We start from the raw sequence: 20,175 nt of genomic DNA, 5'->3' as shown, positions 1-20,175 counted from the left end.
TTGTGACAGGAGACGAACTCCAACAATGTTATATACATTGTCCATTCACCCCCCCCCCCCCCCACAAAAACCGTCACAGTGACGTTTGATTCATAATGCCAACAATATTTTCTCGATATATATTTTCTCCTTTGTACAAGAGACTCCATGTCAGTGGCGTTCCAGGGGGGGCGTTTCCTAATCTGCGATCATAATGGCTAACTTTTTGTTTGCTTTTTTCCTCAGTATTTGGCCTTGTTTTAGACAGCCGTGAACCGCCAATGCTCTCCAGGACAAGAAAACCAAATTTACATAACAGGCGGCATGAGTGTATGTGTGTGTGGCGCATAAATTTCATTGATTGACTGATTCACACCAGGAAGAGGATTTTGCCACATTGATGCAAGCGGTCATGAGTCAAAGTCATTGTGAAAAAAAATTCACATTTGGAAAATTTATTGGGGAAGTACTTTGAAAATAGTGTACAGAAAGGAATCAAGTACTAAACGTTTTATCCAAATGGCAGTTCTTGCGCGAGTTTTCCATTTTAGGCCGAAAACAGGCTCCTGACAGTTCGTTCTCTCTTTGTTTGTTTGGTATTTATGAGCTTAGGCTGTTATCCAAGTACATGGTGCTCAGGAGCTAAATAACCTTTGAAACCTACCAACATTTCCCATTTACCGTAAAAATACACTGTACAACCATGCGCTGACGGTACACGCAATGGAACAAACTTCTATCTATCTAGCTATCTATGTAGCAATATAGCAATGTAGATAGTTATATAGATCGCTAATTAGCTAGCTAAATAGATAAATGGCTATTTATATCGAAAGCTAATTAGCTAGATAGATAGATAGATAGATTGATTGATTGATAGCTAATTAGCTAGATCCGTGGTTCTTAATCTTGTTGGAGGCACCGAACCCCACCAGTTTCATATACTCATTCACCGAACCCTTCTTCCAATGACTGTTCCTACTAACTGCAGACTAGACTGAGGGGTGGACCTCTGTGGTGGAGGATCCACCAAACCCCTGTGACCGACTCACCGAACCCCTAGGTTTCGATCGAACCCAGGTTAAGAACCACTGAGAGATAGATAGATAGATAGATAGATAGATAGATAGATCGCTCATTTGCGAGATAGATAACTAATTTGCTCGATAGATGGATGACGGAGACATTTTTGGGTGAATTAATCCACCCAACTGTAATCGCAAAACCTCAGTCAAGTCAGTTGGGTTCGATCTCAAATTACAGCCACCACTGCCAATAATCGGCTAATTGCGGGATTATCTGTCACAGTTAACTGGAGCGTACGTAGTTTGGCAGATGGGCTAAGCGGCCTTTCACCCCGTGCAGGTGTGCTCATTGTTCTTCTATATGATGCCGACTCAAAGCCTTTGACAGCCAAGCATGCCCGCGGACCTTCCCGGGGGACTATTAATAGTATCCGAAACTTGCTCTTATAATAATAATACATTTCATTTATAGGCGCCTTTCTAAACTCTCAAGGTCACTTCACACTCACAAATCCGTCACGCTTCATTCATTGATCATGACCCGTGTGACGAGATCGAATTGTACCAATCGGACCACTGCCACTTCCTCTTTAAGCCATCAGCGATGGGCAACGTGTCGCGGTTTGCTAGCATAGTGGTTCACATAGCTAACCTTCCGTGACAGCGAAATGTCCAGCAGACGAACAGTACTCAGACTTCTGCGTGGGTCCGAGTGTAAAAAAAGTCTCCTCTTCAGCACTCAGTTCGTTTAGGCGATGTTATGCTTACTGCTTAAAAAAATGTTTGAAGACTTTAGCGTTCACGTTGAATTGAAACTTACAGAACCGCGGCTAGTAGTTTTTCATCCGCGGCCACGCGAAGTCCATAAAAGTGAGTGGCAACTTCACATCAAATTGTTGGGGTCATAATTGTGCATTTTTCTTGTTAAATTCTAGTATTAGTACTGTTTGTCCTAAAAATGGAAAATGAGTTTGTTTTGTTTTCAAATAAGCCTAAAGTGTCCATTATCCACATTGATGAGCACGTTTTATAACCCACACCCTGATTTCCAAAACAATGAATAATGCAAGGCTAACTTCATCCATGGCATTCTCCATGAACCATAATTCTACATTGAGCCATTTTATGATATAATACAGATGTTTTTTTTCTTTTTAACGTGTTTCAACATGTAATTCTCCAGCATCACAACTAGGTAGTGCAACTGTACCATTTGTACCGGTCCTGCTATATTCCCGTCGATGCCTGAATAGTTACCTCTAACCATTGACTGTATTTCATGATATCCTACAACTACACAAGGATGTACTTGACGTTGACACAAGACTCCCAAAATGACCAGGTGAGGAAAAAAGTATGTCATTGCAATGGGATGAGAATATTATGATGAGTGTTAACAGTCAGTTGCCCAGGGCTCCTGTTCCACATTGAGGGTACTGGAGTGAATAAATATAGACAAAGGTGTAGGTCAATAAAAAAGGAAGATAGAGGGAGGGTAAACTAACCCAAATATTTTTAAGAATGAAAAGAAATATGTCACAGAATAACTACCAACTAATTGCTAGCTAGGTAGCCAGCTAGGTAGATAGCTTGGTAAATGGCTAGCTAGCTAGCTACATAGAGAGATAGCTAGGTAGGTCAATACCTAGCTAACGAGATAGCTAGGTAGATAGCTAGCTAGGTAGGTAGATAGCTAGCTAGGTAGATGGCTAGCTAGCTAGGTAGATATCTAGCTTGCTAGGTAGATAGCTAGGTAGCTGGCTTGGGAAATAGCTAGATAGCTAGCTATATAGAGAGATAGCTAGGTAGGTCGATACCTGGCTAACAAGATAGGTAGATGGTCAGCTAGGTAGATAGCTCGCCAGCTAGGTAGATAAATAGATGGATGAACGGACGGACGCGCTGACCACTTGACCGCTGGTGCCCACTACCGTAACAATATAATAATATAAATAATCCAATTGCAGATATCATCAGGATCTTGATTTTGTTGTTTGACTCGTTCACCAAAGTGTCAAGACGATATAACAACAACAAGAATCTTAAGTATGGTTGTGGATATTTTCGGCTTGACATCCTAGCAAGATGTCAGTCTGCGTCCCAACATATGAGCACAAACACAGCTGCTCACTGTTTTAAGGATTCCTTTCTTCCATCTTCCACAGACATCTTGACTTTCTCTCAGTCTACCCTTGAACTCCGCAGTTGGAATACCCAGCGGATGGCTAGCGTTTCGTCGTGTCTGCTCCACTCGCAAACCCCCACAAACGGAGCGACTGGAGAACGTAAACAATAAATACCATTTGAGAAATTTTTTTTTTTTCTATAACTCACGCAAACAAGTGTTATTCAATATTATGTTTGGCTGGCTGGGACACTGGCGTCAAACTCCAGGCCCGGGGGCCAGATCTGGTCAGCTTTATCATTTTGTGTGGCCCTTGAGAGCATATCATCCATGTCAATTTCTCACGATGCTTTACCAAAATTTCAAATTGTCATATGTAATCTGTCATAATAACCAACCATGATTCTTGACTTCTGATTTGAAAGCGAGTTATCCCCCAATTTGTTGTGCACTGAATATGTAACATGTTTACATGTTCATTGCACAACAAATTAGGTTTTACAAAATTGCTTCATGGACGCACGACACTATGCTATTAAAAGATATTTTAATAGCAAAATGAATAAATCATGACACTGCAACACAGTGAAACACAAACTGACAATATTCAACAATCTGGAGGAGGGAGGTGGAAGTGTGACAAAGTGTGAAAATATGACCTCAAATTTGAATAATTCATTTGGATCATTTAGTGAACGTATATACAGTAAAGTCTCGTTATATCGATAGTCCCGCTTATTACGATACTATTTCTATGCACGCAAGGAGAAAATTACATGCGCGCAGGGTCGGATATATCGATAGTCCCGGTTATATCGATATTTTTCGGACTCCCGAGAATATCGATATAACGAGACTTTACTGTATATATATATATGCTTACTTGTGACGCAATAAACATAACAGTCAGTGTCATTTATATATATTTTTTTGCTCTGATTTTCCAGCAAAAATGTGAGGTATGAGCACTGTATAGTGGAGGTAAACACAATGAACCTTATAACCTTACAGATAGCTTCAATCTTTTTGATCGACAAAACAAGTCAGCTTAAAACAAACAGGTGCATCAATGTTGCGGTTTGAACGCAGATATTTGAAGACAAGCAGTGGAGAAAAACACGCAGAACGATAATATCACACTACTTGCAGGTATTGTTTATCCTCTGCAAAGAATGATGAATATTACTGACATTTACTGTGGATTCATCATGTCTATGTGTGTCTTTGTAGAAAACTACTGCATGGTGGAGAAGACATGCGCACCACAAGGAGCAGCACAATATTCGTTGAATCGAAACCAATCATGCGGCAAAAACTGTTGAGGACAGGCGATTCCGTGACGTGGACGTGGTCGACTTTTAAACCCAGAATGGAGATTCTTGGTAAGTGTGACCTGTCCACAATTTATGGCTTGCTTATGATTACTGTGCTCGGGGGTGAGTTAAAAACACGATTATAAGAATCCGGGTTTGACGATCATCAAATCATTTGCTCAGATTTGAATCTGAAAACGATAAATTGTTCATCCCTAGTATCAGGGCACCACTGTAGTTTGGCCTAGGTGGTCTATGTTCGCGTTGGAGGGTATTTTATTTATTTATATGAAGTCATTGTTAGATATCCCTCATTTGAATTGAACCCTTTGTCCTGAACGCTCTCCGTGACATCTACACAACTGTACATTGAAACAGTCCACAGTCGTATTTTACACAAGCGCTTCCTGCACTTAACATGTTCTTGACTTCATACCGTCACTTCCGTCTTGCTGTTGGTGACCAAATAAGGCTGCGGGGGCAGGAAACGAACATTCTGAAGTTCCCTCCCCGTGACGCAGAAGTCGGTGGACTCGTAACACTGCCTTAGCCCCAGAACGTCTTTGCTCTCCCAAGGTCTCGGCGTGGCCGGGGTGGAAAAGGAGCCAAAGGATAGCGACTGGGAGCTGTAGCTTCGCGGGGTTTTGTGCTTGCGTACGCGCTGCATGCTTGACATCTGTCTGGGTGGGCTGTAGGGGTTGCTGGGTTCCGGTTCTGTGTCCACAGGCTCCATTGGAAGGCTTCCCATCGTTGTTTTTCCGCTCAATACTTGGCGGCGGTTGGTGTAGAGGCCGTCGTTAGCTTTTTCTGCTGACATGTAGAGAAAAGAGCCATGAACTAAAGGCAGTTGCGGACCGTCAAGGCCTGCAAAAGCCTTTTTTGCTGGCCTAAAAATATATGAATCACGGACTGATGTTAATCATATTTTGTCCATGAAGTCTTATGAAATAATTCCAATTTTGCTTTCAGGTTCCTTTCTTTACTTTTACCTGTTGCACTGCTTCCAAATGTATTTTCATATTTAAGCATCTAACCAATCGCATATCAACCACCATTTGTTAGCAGGGTCAGTAATCTACCTGGATACCTTCACAATCAGTTCTGCAGGCGCTGTCGCATTAAATGTGTCGATCAAACTGTTGCTCTAACCAATCAGATTTTGAGTTGGCAACCCGAAATCTGTACCAAGGCCTTCTTGAAGGTGCTTGTCAATGTCAGTTTTTGTAAACTATGATTGGCTAGTCACTATCCAATCATACTTTGTGAAAACTGCTCTTATTACTAGCCACTCATGACAAGGGCATACTGGCCAGAGCTAGCACACTGTATTGGTAGCGAGCTGCATAAGAAAATATATTGTGTTGATTTAATAGCAGTTTTGTCAACCCACAATGGCTGAAGGAGGAGAAGAAATACATTTGGCAGATTTACTGTAAAAGACTCTTCAAGAAAAAATGGACATCATTAAGAAAGATCAGTCAGTTATTTCCCGCCTAATGGTACCCTCTAGAGGACTCGTAGTCAATCACACCCCATTTATTTAACTCAGGATTGATTCAGACATAGCACTACTGAAGGCCTTGCGATGAAATCCCCTTCCGCCACTGACCGAAGGGGTTCTCAGAAATTTTGTTCCAGGGACGTTGTGGGTGATGGAGTTCCGTGCCTCCGCCGGCGACAGAATCGAATCTGTACAAAAGTTGTAACCTGTTGTGGTCGATCGGAAAAAAAAGAAAAACTACTCTTGCGCATTAGTCAAGCTAACATTTTAGATACTGTATTTGTATGAAAAACACCTTTGTGCCAAACACAATAAGTATGGCAACAAACATTTATTCTTTCTTTTTCTATTCCCACTTGGATGAAAGGTTTTCGTGAATAATTTGACCGAAACAACCGTGATTTTGTGTGAGACAAATAAATTTATCTGTATATAAGAGAGCGACATTTACATGCGGCAGATGATAACCGCCTGTCGATAGGCATCTATGCGACTTCGCCCGAGGAGAAACAGCCAGACGCTTTTTAGAAAGTAACCATCAGGTCGAACTGTTTCCCTGCGTGCAAATGTGTGCAAAATTGTGTAGTTTTTCCTCTAGGGCGCCGGATGTCAACAATAAAGACAAAGAACCCATCAGACACCGCAATGTCAGCGGGCGTGTGGCTTTATGACTCCATTAAAGATTCGGGTGAGTACGCAATTCATTATATAGCGGTGGTTAACTTATTTTTACACTTTTTACATTGAAATGGATCCCTTCGGGTGTCATTAATTCCAAATCCGTAATTTGATGGTATGAGAGGTTCCGCTGTGCATCCTGAACAACAACTACATCCCCACGTTGTCCAGGTGGCTTGGCACTGTTCTGGTGTTGCATCCACTCGCCATGAGTCATTTGCGTTTTGGGTTCTCTTGATTGCCTCCTGCCCTCAAGCTCATTAGCGAAGATCTGCTCTATTTTTGAGCATCCCTAATTATCTGTTTGCTCAATGCACACTTCCGCGGAGTCAGAGGGAGCTTCAGCTGCGTTGTTCAAAACGCTTGCCTGGAGAGAGTGTTCAAAAAGGCATGTTTTACACTCCGGGATGCGGATCGATATTGACGTCTTGTTTCCGAACTTGTTTTTAACATCCTTTATTTGTATTTATTAATTTTTTTAGCGCTTGTATTTTCAGTCTGCTTTCATGTTTCGGCGGCTTTCTCACGTTTGTTTTAAATGCCGACGTATGCCGGGTCTGATCCAAAATGGCCACTTAAGACGATCAACAAACACATTCTAAACATTCATTCAGCTTCCTCCCGGACCTTGATGGCCTATTGATTAAATGTGAGGGAAGGATGGTTTCTAGATATTTGGAGCAACTAGAAAAACAAGATTATGCTGTCAACTCATTCACTGTCAGACATGCAAAAATGTCCACTGCAGTGCCAGGGTTTTTGTCATTGTCACTCGAATTCCAGGACCCACAGAAAATTGAGTTTTAGGATGACATAAACATCTAATGCAGCGTAAGAAACCTTGTACTCACTTCTTTTAATCCAAAAAAGAGATAATTCCTAAATTATATGGTTCTGGAGTTATACGAGCTTGAAATGAGGGCGGATGTCCAAAATACAATGCACCTAAAGGACAACCGACGCCTCCGGAAAAGTTGTGTCCATAATTTGTAAAATCGCTTCAAATGACTTCTACTGAGCGTATTTTACAAAGATTCCACTGCATATAGCTATATTATACGTTTTAAGACTCGCGCTGAATATTCAGGAAGTCTTGTTTTTGAGTTGGGGACGAGTCCGTACGTGACGTCACTGAAGGAACGCCCCTGACCGAAAAAAAGGACACATTGTAGCAGTCCTTCCATCACGTCAATGCTTGTTTGGTCTGAAAACCTAGTGTTGCGCCAGAAGAGGGCGTCCAAGCTCCATATAAGGAATTTATCAGCCTGTGGAAACGCAATACACTGTCATGTCTACAAGAGGTCGCCATTTTTTGTTTGAAGCCATTTTACAAATTGTGGACACAACTTGTCCGGAGACATCGGTTGTCCTTTAAAGTTTGCATTCTTACCGACAGCCTTGAGGGTGGCATACTTGTTGAGGTCCTTGACCAATGTCTGCGGCTCGTAGGGGCTGATGATGGGATCTAACAGTGCATACGGCTCGGTGAGCAGAGGCAAGGCATGTGTGGCGTTGTTCATCCGAGGGCTGTCTGAAAAAGTAAAAGTTGTGATCGGCAAAATTGTAGCAATTGCAGATAAGCATAATTGTAAGACATCGGTAGAGGGAATATTATGACGTTTCATACGTTCGTATGTACCGTTGTTCGTAACTCAAAGGTTTGTAAGTAGAGGTTTGTATCCGTATGGTGCATAAGAATGTGTCATTTTTATTGTGATCCTAAAAAAAGTGCTAAAATCAGATGCGAGATGATCAATAATGGTTTGATGAACCATTCGTCGTCATTGACTCGTGAATGTAATCAATCCAGCCTGCATCGCTGCCCGTTTCAAGATTAACATTCAATCCCATTGGGAGAGATTTAGCAACATGTGTCGTCCATTCGTTTCTCTAGAATTCCTGTGGAAAAACAGATCATTAATCCAGAATGAGGTTAATGAGGCTCATATTCCCCATTGGTCAGCAAGAGACTGTGCTAATTAATGCGGAAAGTGTCTCTCAACGCCGACACCGTCTCGCCTTATGATGCAGACGTTGGGTTTGACGACTGGTTTGACTTCAACGCGTCTAAATTCTCAAAATGTTTGCCCTAGGCCACATTGTAGGTACGATTTCCTCTCGGGGGCTGTTATGAATTTGGGGAAGCCATTAGAATGTTTCATCCCCTCCACATATTACATACAGAGTACACAACTAATTAATGAATGACTAGTTTTCAAATTTGATGTAAGAAATAACGTATGTTATTGTGGTTTACATGGGACAATTTAAAATTTTGGTTCCGCCTTCAGAAAGCATCATGGAGTTTGATTTGGTTTCACGGACCGAATACAAATATGTGGTGGACCAGATTTTGCACTCGGGCCTTGACTTTGACACCTGTTCTCTACAACAACGAGGATTGATACCACATCTTCCGAAACAAAATACAAATCCCATGATTGTTTACAAACACTGACAGTTGACTTCCAATGAGACTGGGGAAACAACTAGCATATATAGCCACAGGCCAAAAAAAGACATGTATCACAGAATTCAAGATACACTTGGGAGACGGGGGGGAAGGGGGGGTGACTGTCAGAGATTTTCTGTCGGACACTGTGAGAACAAAGGCTCGAACACAGGAAGATTGTCTTTTACTCTCGGCAGGGGACACAGCCATTCACGACCGACGCCCAACTTCTGCATCTCTCTGCCAAGCTATTTATTGAGAGTATATGCTAATTTAAGTGATACATTAGTAAAACATAGTCTTCCTGAGTTGAATACCACCCCCTATACGTCCCAAGCACCAACAACTATAAAAACATAGACAGAACATAGGCGTTTTAATTGGTTGTCCTTTCCATAAACTGATAAACTTGTAACCTGGCTAATGAGCTCTTCCTGTGAAGGAAGGACGACTGCCAAGTCGTAAATTAGTTCAAGGCCGGATCTCCTACATGAAGATGACATTTTAATAGGCTGTGTCAGTTCACCTCAGATTGACCCCAGATTTTCTGTGCTTCCATTGTGGGCCTTCTATTCTGTCTATTCTCTATCAGTGACCAAACCAGTCACTGCGCCGTCATGGGTTGAACCAACTTTGCTTTGTCATGCAAATCCTTTCCACTTGTTGACCTGCTTTACTTTCATACAAATTAAAGCCTAAGTGGGCCAAAGTCATTTTCTGTATTCTGCTGCCACGCACATAACTTGACTTCCATTTTTGTCTTCTAAAACCTTGATCACACAACCGATTTTAAACATCAGTATTAGAGTTGAGCAATTCTGAGGAGTCTCAATGGTCAGGGTTTCATGACAGACTGCCTCTTTAAGTTTGGAGAACTAATTTTGTGTCGAAGCAACTGCCAATGGATTGATATAAAAACGACAGGGACTTTCATAAACACATGACGCATGTTTTCTATTCCCAGAATGCTGAACTCCACGTCGAGTTGTTTGTCTTCTTTGAACACGTTTGTCAAGAGTGTCAAAAAGTAGGCCGCTGTTGCCTTGCGAGGTGAAAGAAGCTTGTTTTCGCTGATAGACACGTCCCACAGGACTCGTAAAACGTTTGACACTAGGCTTTGTTTTCTTCTCTTAAGTGTTTCAAGGTCCAACTATTTTCTTATGTGTGACGCTAACAGATGTGGAGGCTAAGCTATAAACTAGCCGCAACTCAAATTGTGTCTACCAAACTTGGCTCATCGTCCCGATGACAAATTTTCTTTCAGTTCCGAATTTATGTGTAGCGCATCGTGACAATTTTTCTTGGGTGTGCTGCCCCAAGTTTTCGACACAACCATACGTAAGATGGGCATGTGCATTAAATCACGTTTGCTAGCTTCCACGGCACGATTAATTATTGCTTTTATCCGGAGGCTGCTGGCTATTTACAGTATTAGCGACAAAACCGCTAATGATGACGTAGGCAGACTGTACACACTGACTCTCCTCGCATTTTTGAGACTTTTTCCAACTTGCTCACCAAGTTTCTGGTGTCATCCATTTGCCCTGAAATTGTTGAAAAACCTGCCTCATGACATCTCGGAGAGAGAAGCATCCCATTTGAACACGTTTGGCACAACTGTTGCTTAGCACGGCTGCAGCGAAAACCAACCTGACAGATCCATGGGACAAAAATATCGCTTCACCCACCATGAAGAAACTCGCCACGACTGTCGTCATGGGAACAACTGCTGTTGTCAGCATAATTAAGCGGCACTGCTCACTTTCAACCAAATGTTAACTTAAATGTGGTAAACATATACAGAAAATCAGAATGGATTTCTCGCCTTACTCTCCACTTGTGATTAGAGCTAACAAAGTGCTGATGATCAGCTGTCACTTTTTTCATCTTATTTTACCCAAGGCAATTATTTTGTGGTGCCAGATGTGCCAAATCATTTTTTTCTCCTTGATCTGCTCTTAAAAAAATAGTCCATGCGGACGACTGGATAGGTTATTAACTCATTCACTGCCATTCACACATTTATAATAATAATAATATATTTTATTTCGCTTTTCAAAACTTTATTCGGCAATATGGCAATAATGTCCAAAAAATATTTGGCTTTTTTTGTATGTTGCATCTCTAATTGGCAACCATCAATCATAAACACGTTAAAAACAATCACAATTGTCTTTAACATGTATTTTTGTTTTTCTACTTTCATTCCTTTCATCACTTTGCTGCTGTGAAATGTAAATTTCTCCACTGTGAGACTAATAAAGGCATATCCAATATCCAATCCAACATTCGTTAGGTTAAATTTGTGATGAACTCATTCACTGCCAATCGCAAATTTATTTGGGAATTGAAAATATGACCATTCCCGAATTTGTTCGGGTTTTGTTATTTCAGGCTTGTGTGCTGATAAAGCGCTGTTCATGGCCTCTGACAATGTTTTTTTTTTTACTTTTCCACAAGGGGGCAGCATTTACCTTTTTCCATGTTAGCACTTTGTTTCAGCTTCAGTCAGCTGTTGTTAAATATAGATTAGTGTTGCATTGCATTTTGGACAGTCACCCTCATTTCATGCTCATATAACTCCAGAACCATATAACTTGGGAATTAACACTTTTTTTCTGATGAAATAAGAGAGTCTAAGGTTTCTAATGCTGTATTGAATGTTGATGTAGTCCTAAAACTAAATATTCTGTAGATCCTGGAATTCAAGGGACAATGACAAAAACCCTGGCACTGGAGTGGACACATTTTTGCACATGTCTGGCAGTGAATGAGTTAAGGGTTTGATATCCTAAATTTTTATGTGCGGTCAGTGACAAGTTCAGCCAAAACAGATGTGAGTGAAACGCAATGCCACTGATTACACTCCCCTGACTATTGCAAATTCTCTTTCTTATTTGTATTTTCGGCAATCTAGATTCCATGTGGTGCCTTAGGGCCCCCTGTAGGTCAGTCTTAGTACTGCAAGAAACATCTGGTTTGAGAGAATTGGTAAATATCGTTTTTTAATTTATTTTTTAATCAGCTAGTGCAACCCATACACGTTGATGCATTTTTTAAGTAATATTGCAGTATTTTATGCAATGCCAAAACTATTTTCCTAGTCCGAAGATTAATAAGTGCGTCGCTCGCTCCTGACACTTACGTAGACTGTTTATTGCGACTCTGGTCTGCATGTTATCATAGTGCAGGCCCAAGCTCATCTCGTCTGGATGCTCTGAGGCAGGATGGCGGGTCACATGTGCCAAAGCTCTGCAAAGACAAATACTGTAGATATCGTCCAAATATCCAAACATATTTGAAATCATCCATAACGGAAAAATGAACACTGTGCTTATTGAATTTTTGGAATTGACTTTTTGTGAAGCGTTTTGGTGAAGCAACATTTGGGGCAATAGCGCCACCTGTTGCCTTGGCATGCACTTCGCAGTTTTGGCAGGCATTTTTGTGTGGAGAAAAGTTTTTTTCGTGTTGTGGAGGTAATTGTGACCGAGTTATAGTTGAGCAAGAGTGTCAAATTCATTTTTTGCCACGTGCCAGTTAGTTACGGTTTCCTTTCGGGAGCCGTTATGAATTTAGGGAAACCATTAGAACAGGGGTGCTCGATACGTAAATCGCGATTTATCAGTTGATCTCCAAGGTACTATTGGTAGATCGGATGACAAGGTGATGTGACATTGTCATGAACTGAGGCTATACAAATAAAGTTGAGTACTATTTTTTCCGGTGTATAAGGCACACTGGAGTGTAAGGCACACCCCTAATGAATGGTGTATTTTCAAACTTTTTCCATATATCAGGCGCAGCAGAATATAAGGTGCACCCCCAGTGAATGAAAACAGTTTTCCAAATATAATATATGAATACATAAGTTTTCCAAATATAAGGCACACCACATTATAAGGCGCTACAGTAGACGCTGGGATTATGCAAGTCTTTAACAAGGGGGGGAATGGAGTCGTTGGCTGCTGACAGTTGTTACGAAACCTGTTGCGGCTCAATTTTACTTCACATATAAGGCGCAGGGCTATCTTTTGAAGAAAATCAAGGCTTTTGGGTGCGCCTTATACACCGGAAAATACACTAAATATAATGGGTAGATCATTTTGAATTGGTCATTTGAAAAGTAGCTCCCATGCTGACAAACCCTAAGCACCCATGCATTAGAATGTTTAATCCTTTCCACATATTACAAATACAGCGCATTAACAATGAATGCATAACTAGTTTTCACATTTAAAGTAAAAAATAATTACAGTTTTTGTGGTTTTACATGGGACAATTTGAAATTTTGGGTTGGGCTTCAGCAAGCATCGTGGAATTGCATAAGTTTGATTTGCTTTCACGGACCGAATAAAATAATGTGTCGGGCCAGATTTGGCCCTCGGGCCTCGACTTTGACATTTGTGTAATAGAACCATGTACTTTGAAATCCTACATCTTTGGATACTTGTGTTTTTGTGTCAAATTGAGTTAACGTAAAACTGATGGCATACACAAAGTTAGGGATACTATACTAGGTGCACAAGTTCGGCAAAATATTTTGAGTAAAGTAAATAAGGATTTATTAATTTTATTAATGTAATCATTAACTATGCGCACCTTCTTGTTGCTATTCAAAAGTGTTTTTCATACCTTTATTTCAAATTTGACTATGATGCTCCTGAAATGGAATTAGCCTGTGAATGCATTTTGGAGAAATGTTAATGGAGTAGCTATAGAAATAAGTTGGATATCAAGTCATACTGTGGCCTATTTTCTTGGTTCGGCCGCTGCGTCTTCTCCAGCCCCAACTTGGTGAAGATGCCAATCAGTGCCATGATGGCCACCAGCCCGCAGATGACATACACGATCATGTTGGTCTTGTCCTTAGCCGAGTCCTGCGCCACATCCACCTTAGACGGCGGTCTGCCTGTCATCATCCACGGCGGCGTGTCGTAGTTCTTACAGGTAGTCTGGTCCAGCCGGGAGCTGCGGAAGGCGCAGCAGAACCTGAATCCGCACGTGCCGCAACAGTACAGGTAGTTTCCTGTCTGGCACACAAACGGCGGATCCCACTGGCCCATCACGTCGTAATAGCCGCGACATTTGTCCTCCGTGTGCGGGCTTTCCGTCACGCCGCTCGTCACGGACTCGGCGGAGTCGTTGTATCCGGTCAACAGCACCAAATCATCCGTCGGGCGCTCCCCTTGGCATTCCGCGTGGCGCACGGTCACTTCGGTGAGGACGTAAGCCAGCAGCATCTCAGCGCCGCGCATCTTCGCTCACTTTGGGTTTATTTCGATCCCCTCTTACACACACGTGGATGCGCTCACATCCTCCGCATGGAGGGACGTGCGTAAAAGTGGTGTGGATGCGACTTGCCATGCGCTAAACAAAAGCATCCTGCGTGCATTGGTACTCTTTTATCCAATCGTCGTCTATTTGTTTCCGGCTCGGTTGTGACGAAGCGGGACGGAGATCGTCAGCCTCCTCCGGGCTGATCCTTTCCAGCACTGAGTGGTGGCAGACAATACAAGTCGGGTGAGGGAAGATGCACAGGAGAGAGGCGGAGCTTATGCGAGCATGTGTGAGATTTTTAACAAAAAGACAATCAAAAATGTCCACTTCATTCAAAGCCAAATTGTAGATGGAATTTTCAATTGCGCGTCTTCCTTATCTAGTGGATGTTTGTTTTCAGAACAGTACGCTAGTCGTAAGCACCCGTGCCTCGCAGTTGAGAGCTCACACGTTTGAATCTTTCTATTCTATGTCTATTGGTTGCTATTTTCTGCATCTTTTAGTTGAGTTTGAATGGCAGTACGAGTTTGAATGGCAACTTGTCGATTAATTTCATTTAATTTCTCCTTTAATTTACTCATGAGAATTTTAGTGTCCTTGAAAAATTGTTCATTTTAAATTCAAGGTGTTGACATGCTTACCAAATGTATCTTTGGCTGACCCGGATCAACAAATCCATTGTCAATGTCCACGTCAAAAGATAATATCTGATTGTTTTGAGTCAAGGGCTTGTTTACAGAACCAAAAAAAGATCTCAATTGAAAGTGCTGTATTTTTGGCACTATAAGGCGCACCTAAAAGAAAATATTTTTTCAAAAGCTGACCATACGCCTCGTAATCCGGTGCGCCTTATGTATGGAAAACGTTTCAAAATCTGTCATTCATTGAAGATGCCCCATATAATGCCGTGCACCTTAAGTATGGAAACGGTTTTTAAATATGTCATTCGTTGAAGGTGTGCCTTATATTCCAGAAAAGATGATACATTTTCCATTTGTCTTTTGCTTCAACCTGCAGATGCCCCGATTCCAAAAAGTTGACTTCACGTTTTCATTCTTTAACTCATTTACTGCCAAACGGTGTGCAAAAATGTGTCCACTTCAGTGCCAGGGTTTTTGTCATTTTCATTCAAATTCCAGGACCCACAGAATACAGACGCTCCCCTACCTACGAACATTTGAGTTATGAACAATGGTATCTACAAACATTTTTGTAGTAACATATGTAGTATTCTCTCCAGTTGTACAGGTACATATTTTTATAGACCATATATTTTATGAAATGTTTATTTTTTTAGTACAAACCAATACAGCTTACTTATCCAAGCCTTAAGCGTCTATATAGACAACTGGAAAATGCGCAATATGGTGAGAGTGGACAACAGGTGAACTACAAAATGCCAACTTTATTCAAACGAATTATTTTTTTTTCCATTATGTTATCATTACGAACGACCATTCGTAAAATATCTCGTTCATCATTTGGGGAGCGTCTGTATTGAGTTTTAGGATTTCATAAACATTAAGTGCAGCATACGAAACCTTAGACTTTCATCTTTCATCAGAAAAAAAAGACTTAATTCCTAAGTTATATGGGTCTGGAGTTATCTGAGCTGGAAATGGGGGTGGCTGTACAAAAGGCAAACACTGCCCCCTCGTGGAAGGGAAAAAGACCTTGCTAGAGGTCTTACCAGCACTTTATCGGCACCCCAAATGCTGGAATGGCGCCCCACTTCATATTTGCAATTCCCAAATAAATTCGGGAATTTCAGTGAATGAATTAATGTTGGACACTTCAGAGCATCGTACTGGGAAACTACTCATGTTGTCCTATGCCTTTCCTGGCATTGAATATTTGTCATGTCTCATAATGTCGCTGGTGTGATCTTTCAGAGCAAAAGGCATCTGACAATCACACTTCTGCTTAAAAAAAAAGCAAAGTAGAAGAAAAAAAAGGGCGGTAGTTTATTTTTAGAGGATTTTTTTCCTGATTGGAGAAATGATGCTTGCCATCTGCCACTTGAGAAATCTTTTTTTTTTTTTTTGCATTATTTGATGTTGAATCATCCTCTCGGTGGGAGGCTACTTTTATTTACAATTGGCCACCGGGGGACTTTTGGCTTGTTTCATCTATAAATAATTGTAGTCCCTCAAGGAGGAAACTTTTTTTAGATTAGCTTTTCAAGTGTGAAGAGCGCCGGCTTCACTCGTAAGGACCACACCCCACTGTGAAAAGACCACCTGGTCAAATAAGATTAAACTCGATCGTATGAACGCTCAAGTGAACATTACTGGCACTTTTTGAGTCTGCGATGCTCACGTTGGCGGGGGAGGGGCTTTATTTTTGGGAATATGAAGCATGGAGGTTGGTTTAACACCCCAATTACCTCCGTAGGGATGTTTTTCGTCGTTGACAATAAGGAATGAGGTTGGCCGCTTGAACTTACTGAATCACAAACAGACATGTTTTGTTGAACTGGAAATCAATTGCAGTTCGGCTGTATAAAAATCCCCCCCCCCCACACACTCCCCAAAAATGGTATTTACTGTCATTTTGCTGTTGCAATAGCCTAGTGAATCATTTCATGAGACCATGGCGTGCTCCAAATAACATGCTAATTTGGGTTACATCATACCCTAAACTTTTTTTTTCATCCAAAAAATAAAATGCAGTGAGCACATGACAGCTAAATGAAATGCGCCTGCTGTGCCGTCCTTTCAGGTGGGATCAGGTGGGCCGTTTGACATGCTGTAATTTTGCATGAAAGGGGGGCAGGATGGGATGGGGGGCAGGGTGTAATGAAATATGCAAGGATTTTTGTGTAATAACACCGAACCTTCATCTTTTGCACACACAAATATTGTTCAAATATATTATTAACTCATTTACTGGCATTCACGAATTTATTCGGGAATTGAAAATATGATGTACACGTCATTCCCGAATTTGTTCGAGTTTTGTTTTTTCAAGCTACGGTGACGACAAAGTGCTGGCCATGGCCTCTGGCAATGTTTTTCTCTTCCACAAGGGGGCAGCATCTCCCTTTTTTTCCATGTTAGCGCTTTGTTCCAGCTTCAACTGTTGTTAAAGCGCTATATAAACCAACATGTATGTTGTATTGTATTTTGTACAGCTACCCTCATTTCAAGCTCATATAACACCAGACCCATCTAGTTTAGGAATTAACTGTCTTTTTCTGATGAAAGAACAAAGTCTAAGGTTTCTTACGCTGTATTAAATGTTTATGTAGTCCTAAAAATCAATATTCTGTGGATCCTAAGTTAATTTAAATTACAGTCCCCAATGAGTGGTGTCCGGCGAATTTTTACATGACATCCTCCACGCTCCAAAAGGCTGAGATGCCGCCGTTGACACGCGGAATATTCATAACTTTCTGTGATTGGCGCTGAAGTCTGCTTCTGTTCAAAGTCAGTTTAATCTAATTCGGCTCATTTGGACCGCTATATTTATCTGTTCTTTGAAAGCGGACGCTTTTAAATATCGGGAGTGGAGGAAAAGGTTGACAGGAAGTTGGACTTCAGAAGTGTTAATTTACAGAATAGGGTCACAATAGGAAGTATGATACATACCCGTTCCCTAAATAACTGCCTTATTCCTTTATGCGAGCTGCTTGCTTGCTTAAATAAGCTGCTGCTACTTGTTTGTATTTGATTTCACAAAAGTAGACATAATATCTGTTTTTTTTATTTGTACATACTTTTCGTCAGACTGCTTGGTATCATTTAGTTTTGCAAAATTGGAAATGAAAAATCCAGTTTTTGTTCCCATGACAACTCTGGGCGGATTTCGGTCACTGGGACATAGGAAGACTGTGTTCCCGACTTGATGAGTTTTTTTCTGACCCCTTATAACACTTTTTCACCAGGCTCCAGTCGTTGAGTGTTAGCAGATCGCCACGGGACTGATCAAGACATTTATGCAACCCACAATGCCACAGGTGTCAAAGTCAAGGCCTGGGGGCCAAATCTGGCCCACCACATCATTTTATTCGGCCCACGAAAGCAAATCAAACGTTTCTAAAGTCCGAACTAAAATTTCAAATTGTCACATGTCACCACACTAACAGTCATTATTTTTTACTTCAAATTTGAAAACTAGTTATTCGTTTATTTTTTGTGCACCATATATGTAATACGTGGAGGGGATTAAACATTCCAATGTCTTCCCCAAATTCATAGCAGCCACCAAGAGGAAACCGTAACAACAATGTGGCCTGCAGCTAAAAATGAGTTTGACAGCCATGCACTCGGTTGTTAATTTCACTCTTGATGGCTAAACGGGCACTTCAGAGACTCCACTTTTACATCCAAAACAACATTTTCCATGTCCTCATTCACGTTAAAGTAACGTTGAAAGACGATGACAGATCGATGAGAAGTGATCGTGAAATATGGCGACACTACACGCTCTGACATTTTGTCTTCCTTCCTCTTCAGCGGGCACGCAATCAACGAAGGTGGAGTGCAGGTGTCATGTAACAGAAGAATCAGCCGCGATGACCGCCAGAGCCGATGTGCGGCGCCTGATCCTTGGCGATCTGCTATCGCAGCTGTGCACGATGAGATGGGCAGCTCGCGGAGGCAGGCTGAAAGGTATGGTTTGAAAGGGCACAGATGGATTTGCCAGGCACACATTTAATTTCTCCTTTAATTAAATTTTCATACTATGTAATTATTTGAACACATTTGTTGACGGGAGATTTTTCGACAGAGTAGGCTGAATCCCATCGATGATATTTGAATTTGAAAAGACCATTTCATCAAATAAATTGGGTACACTTGAATAAATATGTTAATAGTGTAGACATATTGCAAAATAGGAGCATTAAAAATAATATCATGTCAATTTAAAAAGGCAATACTATCACGCAAGCCCTTCAGTGCTTCCCTGTTTATAATTTGGTTGTTGACATGCCCAAATACTGATTTTGTTTTTACTCTGGTGAAATTTGATTTGAGAAACGTACCACATTTAATCTTGAAAATACACTTTGTTCTGAAAAATGTAGGACATTATGTCTGGAAAATATGATCTTTTTCTTGAAAATATGACTTCTTAATCTGAAAATGTTAATCTTATCCTGTCCCCACATCAATATAAAAAAGTAGGACTTTTCTAAAACATAAACCACACAAGTTTTTTTTTTGTTTAATGTCTTGAAATCTTCACTAACAAAGCCCTCATCCACACCAAGAGACGTCATTGTGACTTGACCTCAAATAGTGTCATCTTTATCAAAGTAGTGCCCCCATAGTGACAGAGGACACCGGGTGAGGTCTCTCAGATATCGCGAGTATCGCTTCGATCAGGCCTATTTTCAGACCACATTTTTTTTTCTTCAACTGCGGCAAAGCTGATCTGTCTGATAAACACGGGAGCCCAATTTTAGTACACACATATCCACGCACACGCAGACACGTATAATGGCGAAATGAGGACGGGGGTGGGGGGGCCTAGTCCCAGGGGTTTTCATCATCACCCCCAAATGGAATAGGAAAACATGCAGATACATGGGCTGCCCAATGAACACATTTAATTTGCAATAGGGAGCTTGTTCCAAACACATACACACACACACACACACACACACACACACACACACACACACACACACACACACACACACACACACACACACACACACACACACACACACACACACACACAGGTATGCCTTGAAAACCAGAAATGAATAACACATTTCATTTTACGAGACAGCAAAATAATCGTGCATCTCAGTGTTTATATAATGCAGTATAGAACATAAAGGACAACCGACGTCTCTGGACAAGTTGTGTCCA

At 41.2% G+C, this 20,175-nt stretch overlaps 1 protein-coding gene across 3 annotated transcripts; it reads right to left on the bottom strand.

Annotated features, from left to right (window-relative positions):
• Nucleotides 1-4,510: 4,510 nt before the first annotated feature.
• On the bottom strand, nucleotides 4,511-14,553 carry shisa9b (shisa family member 9b). Of its 3 annotated transcripts, none has more exons than XM_089018268.1 (4): nucleotides 13,820-14,553; nucleotides 12,219-12,325; nucleotides 8,012-8,152; nucleotides 4,511-5,252 (listed from the first exon to the last, which is right to left on the bottom strand). In XM_089018268.1, the coding sequence occupies exons 1-4, from the start codon at nucleotides 14,329-14,331 to the stop codon at nucleotides 4,873-4,875; spliced, it is 1,140 nt and encodes a 379-aa protein (XP_088874394.1). In that variant the 5' UTR covers nucleotides 14,332-14,553; the 3' UTR covers nucleotides 4,511-4,872. The 3 variants fall into 3 exon arrangements, with proteins under 3 accessions (XP_088874394.1, XP_088874396.1, XP_088874397.1); XM_089018270.1 differs by having other exon boundaries at nucleotides 4,511-5,249; XM_089018271.1 differs by having other exon boundaries at nucleotides 13,922-14,553.
• Between the last annotated feature and the right edge of the window lie 5,622 nt (nucleotides 14,554-20,175).

Source organism: Hippocampus bargibanti, linkage group LG17, assembly GCF_051943395.1.
Source record: "Hippocampus bargibanti isolate YZ-2025 linkage group LG17, ASM5194339v1, whole genome shotgun sequence".
NCBI lineage: Eukaryota > Metazoa > Chordata > Actinopteri > Syngnathiformes > Syngnathidae > Hippocampus > Hippocampus bargibanti.
The sequence above is the reverse complement of the archived record's forward strand: the minus strand, read 5'-3'. Positions and strand labels throughout refer to the sequence as shown.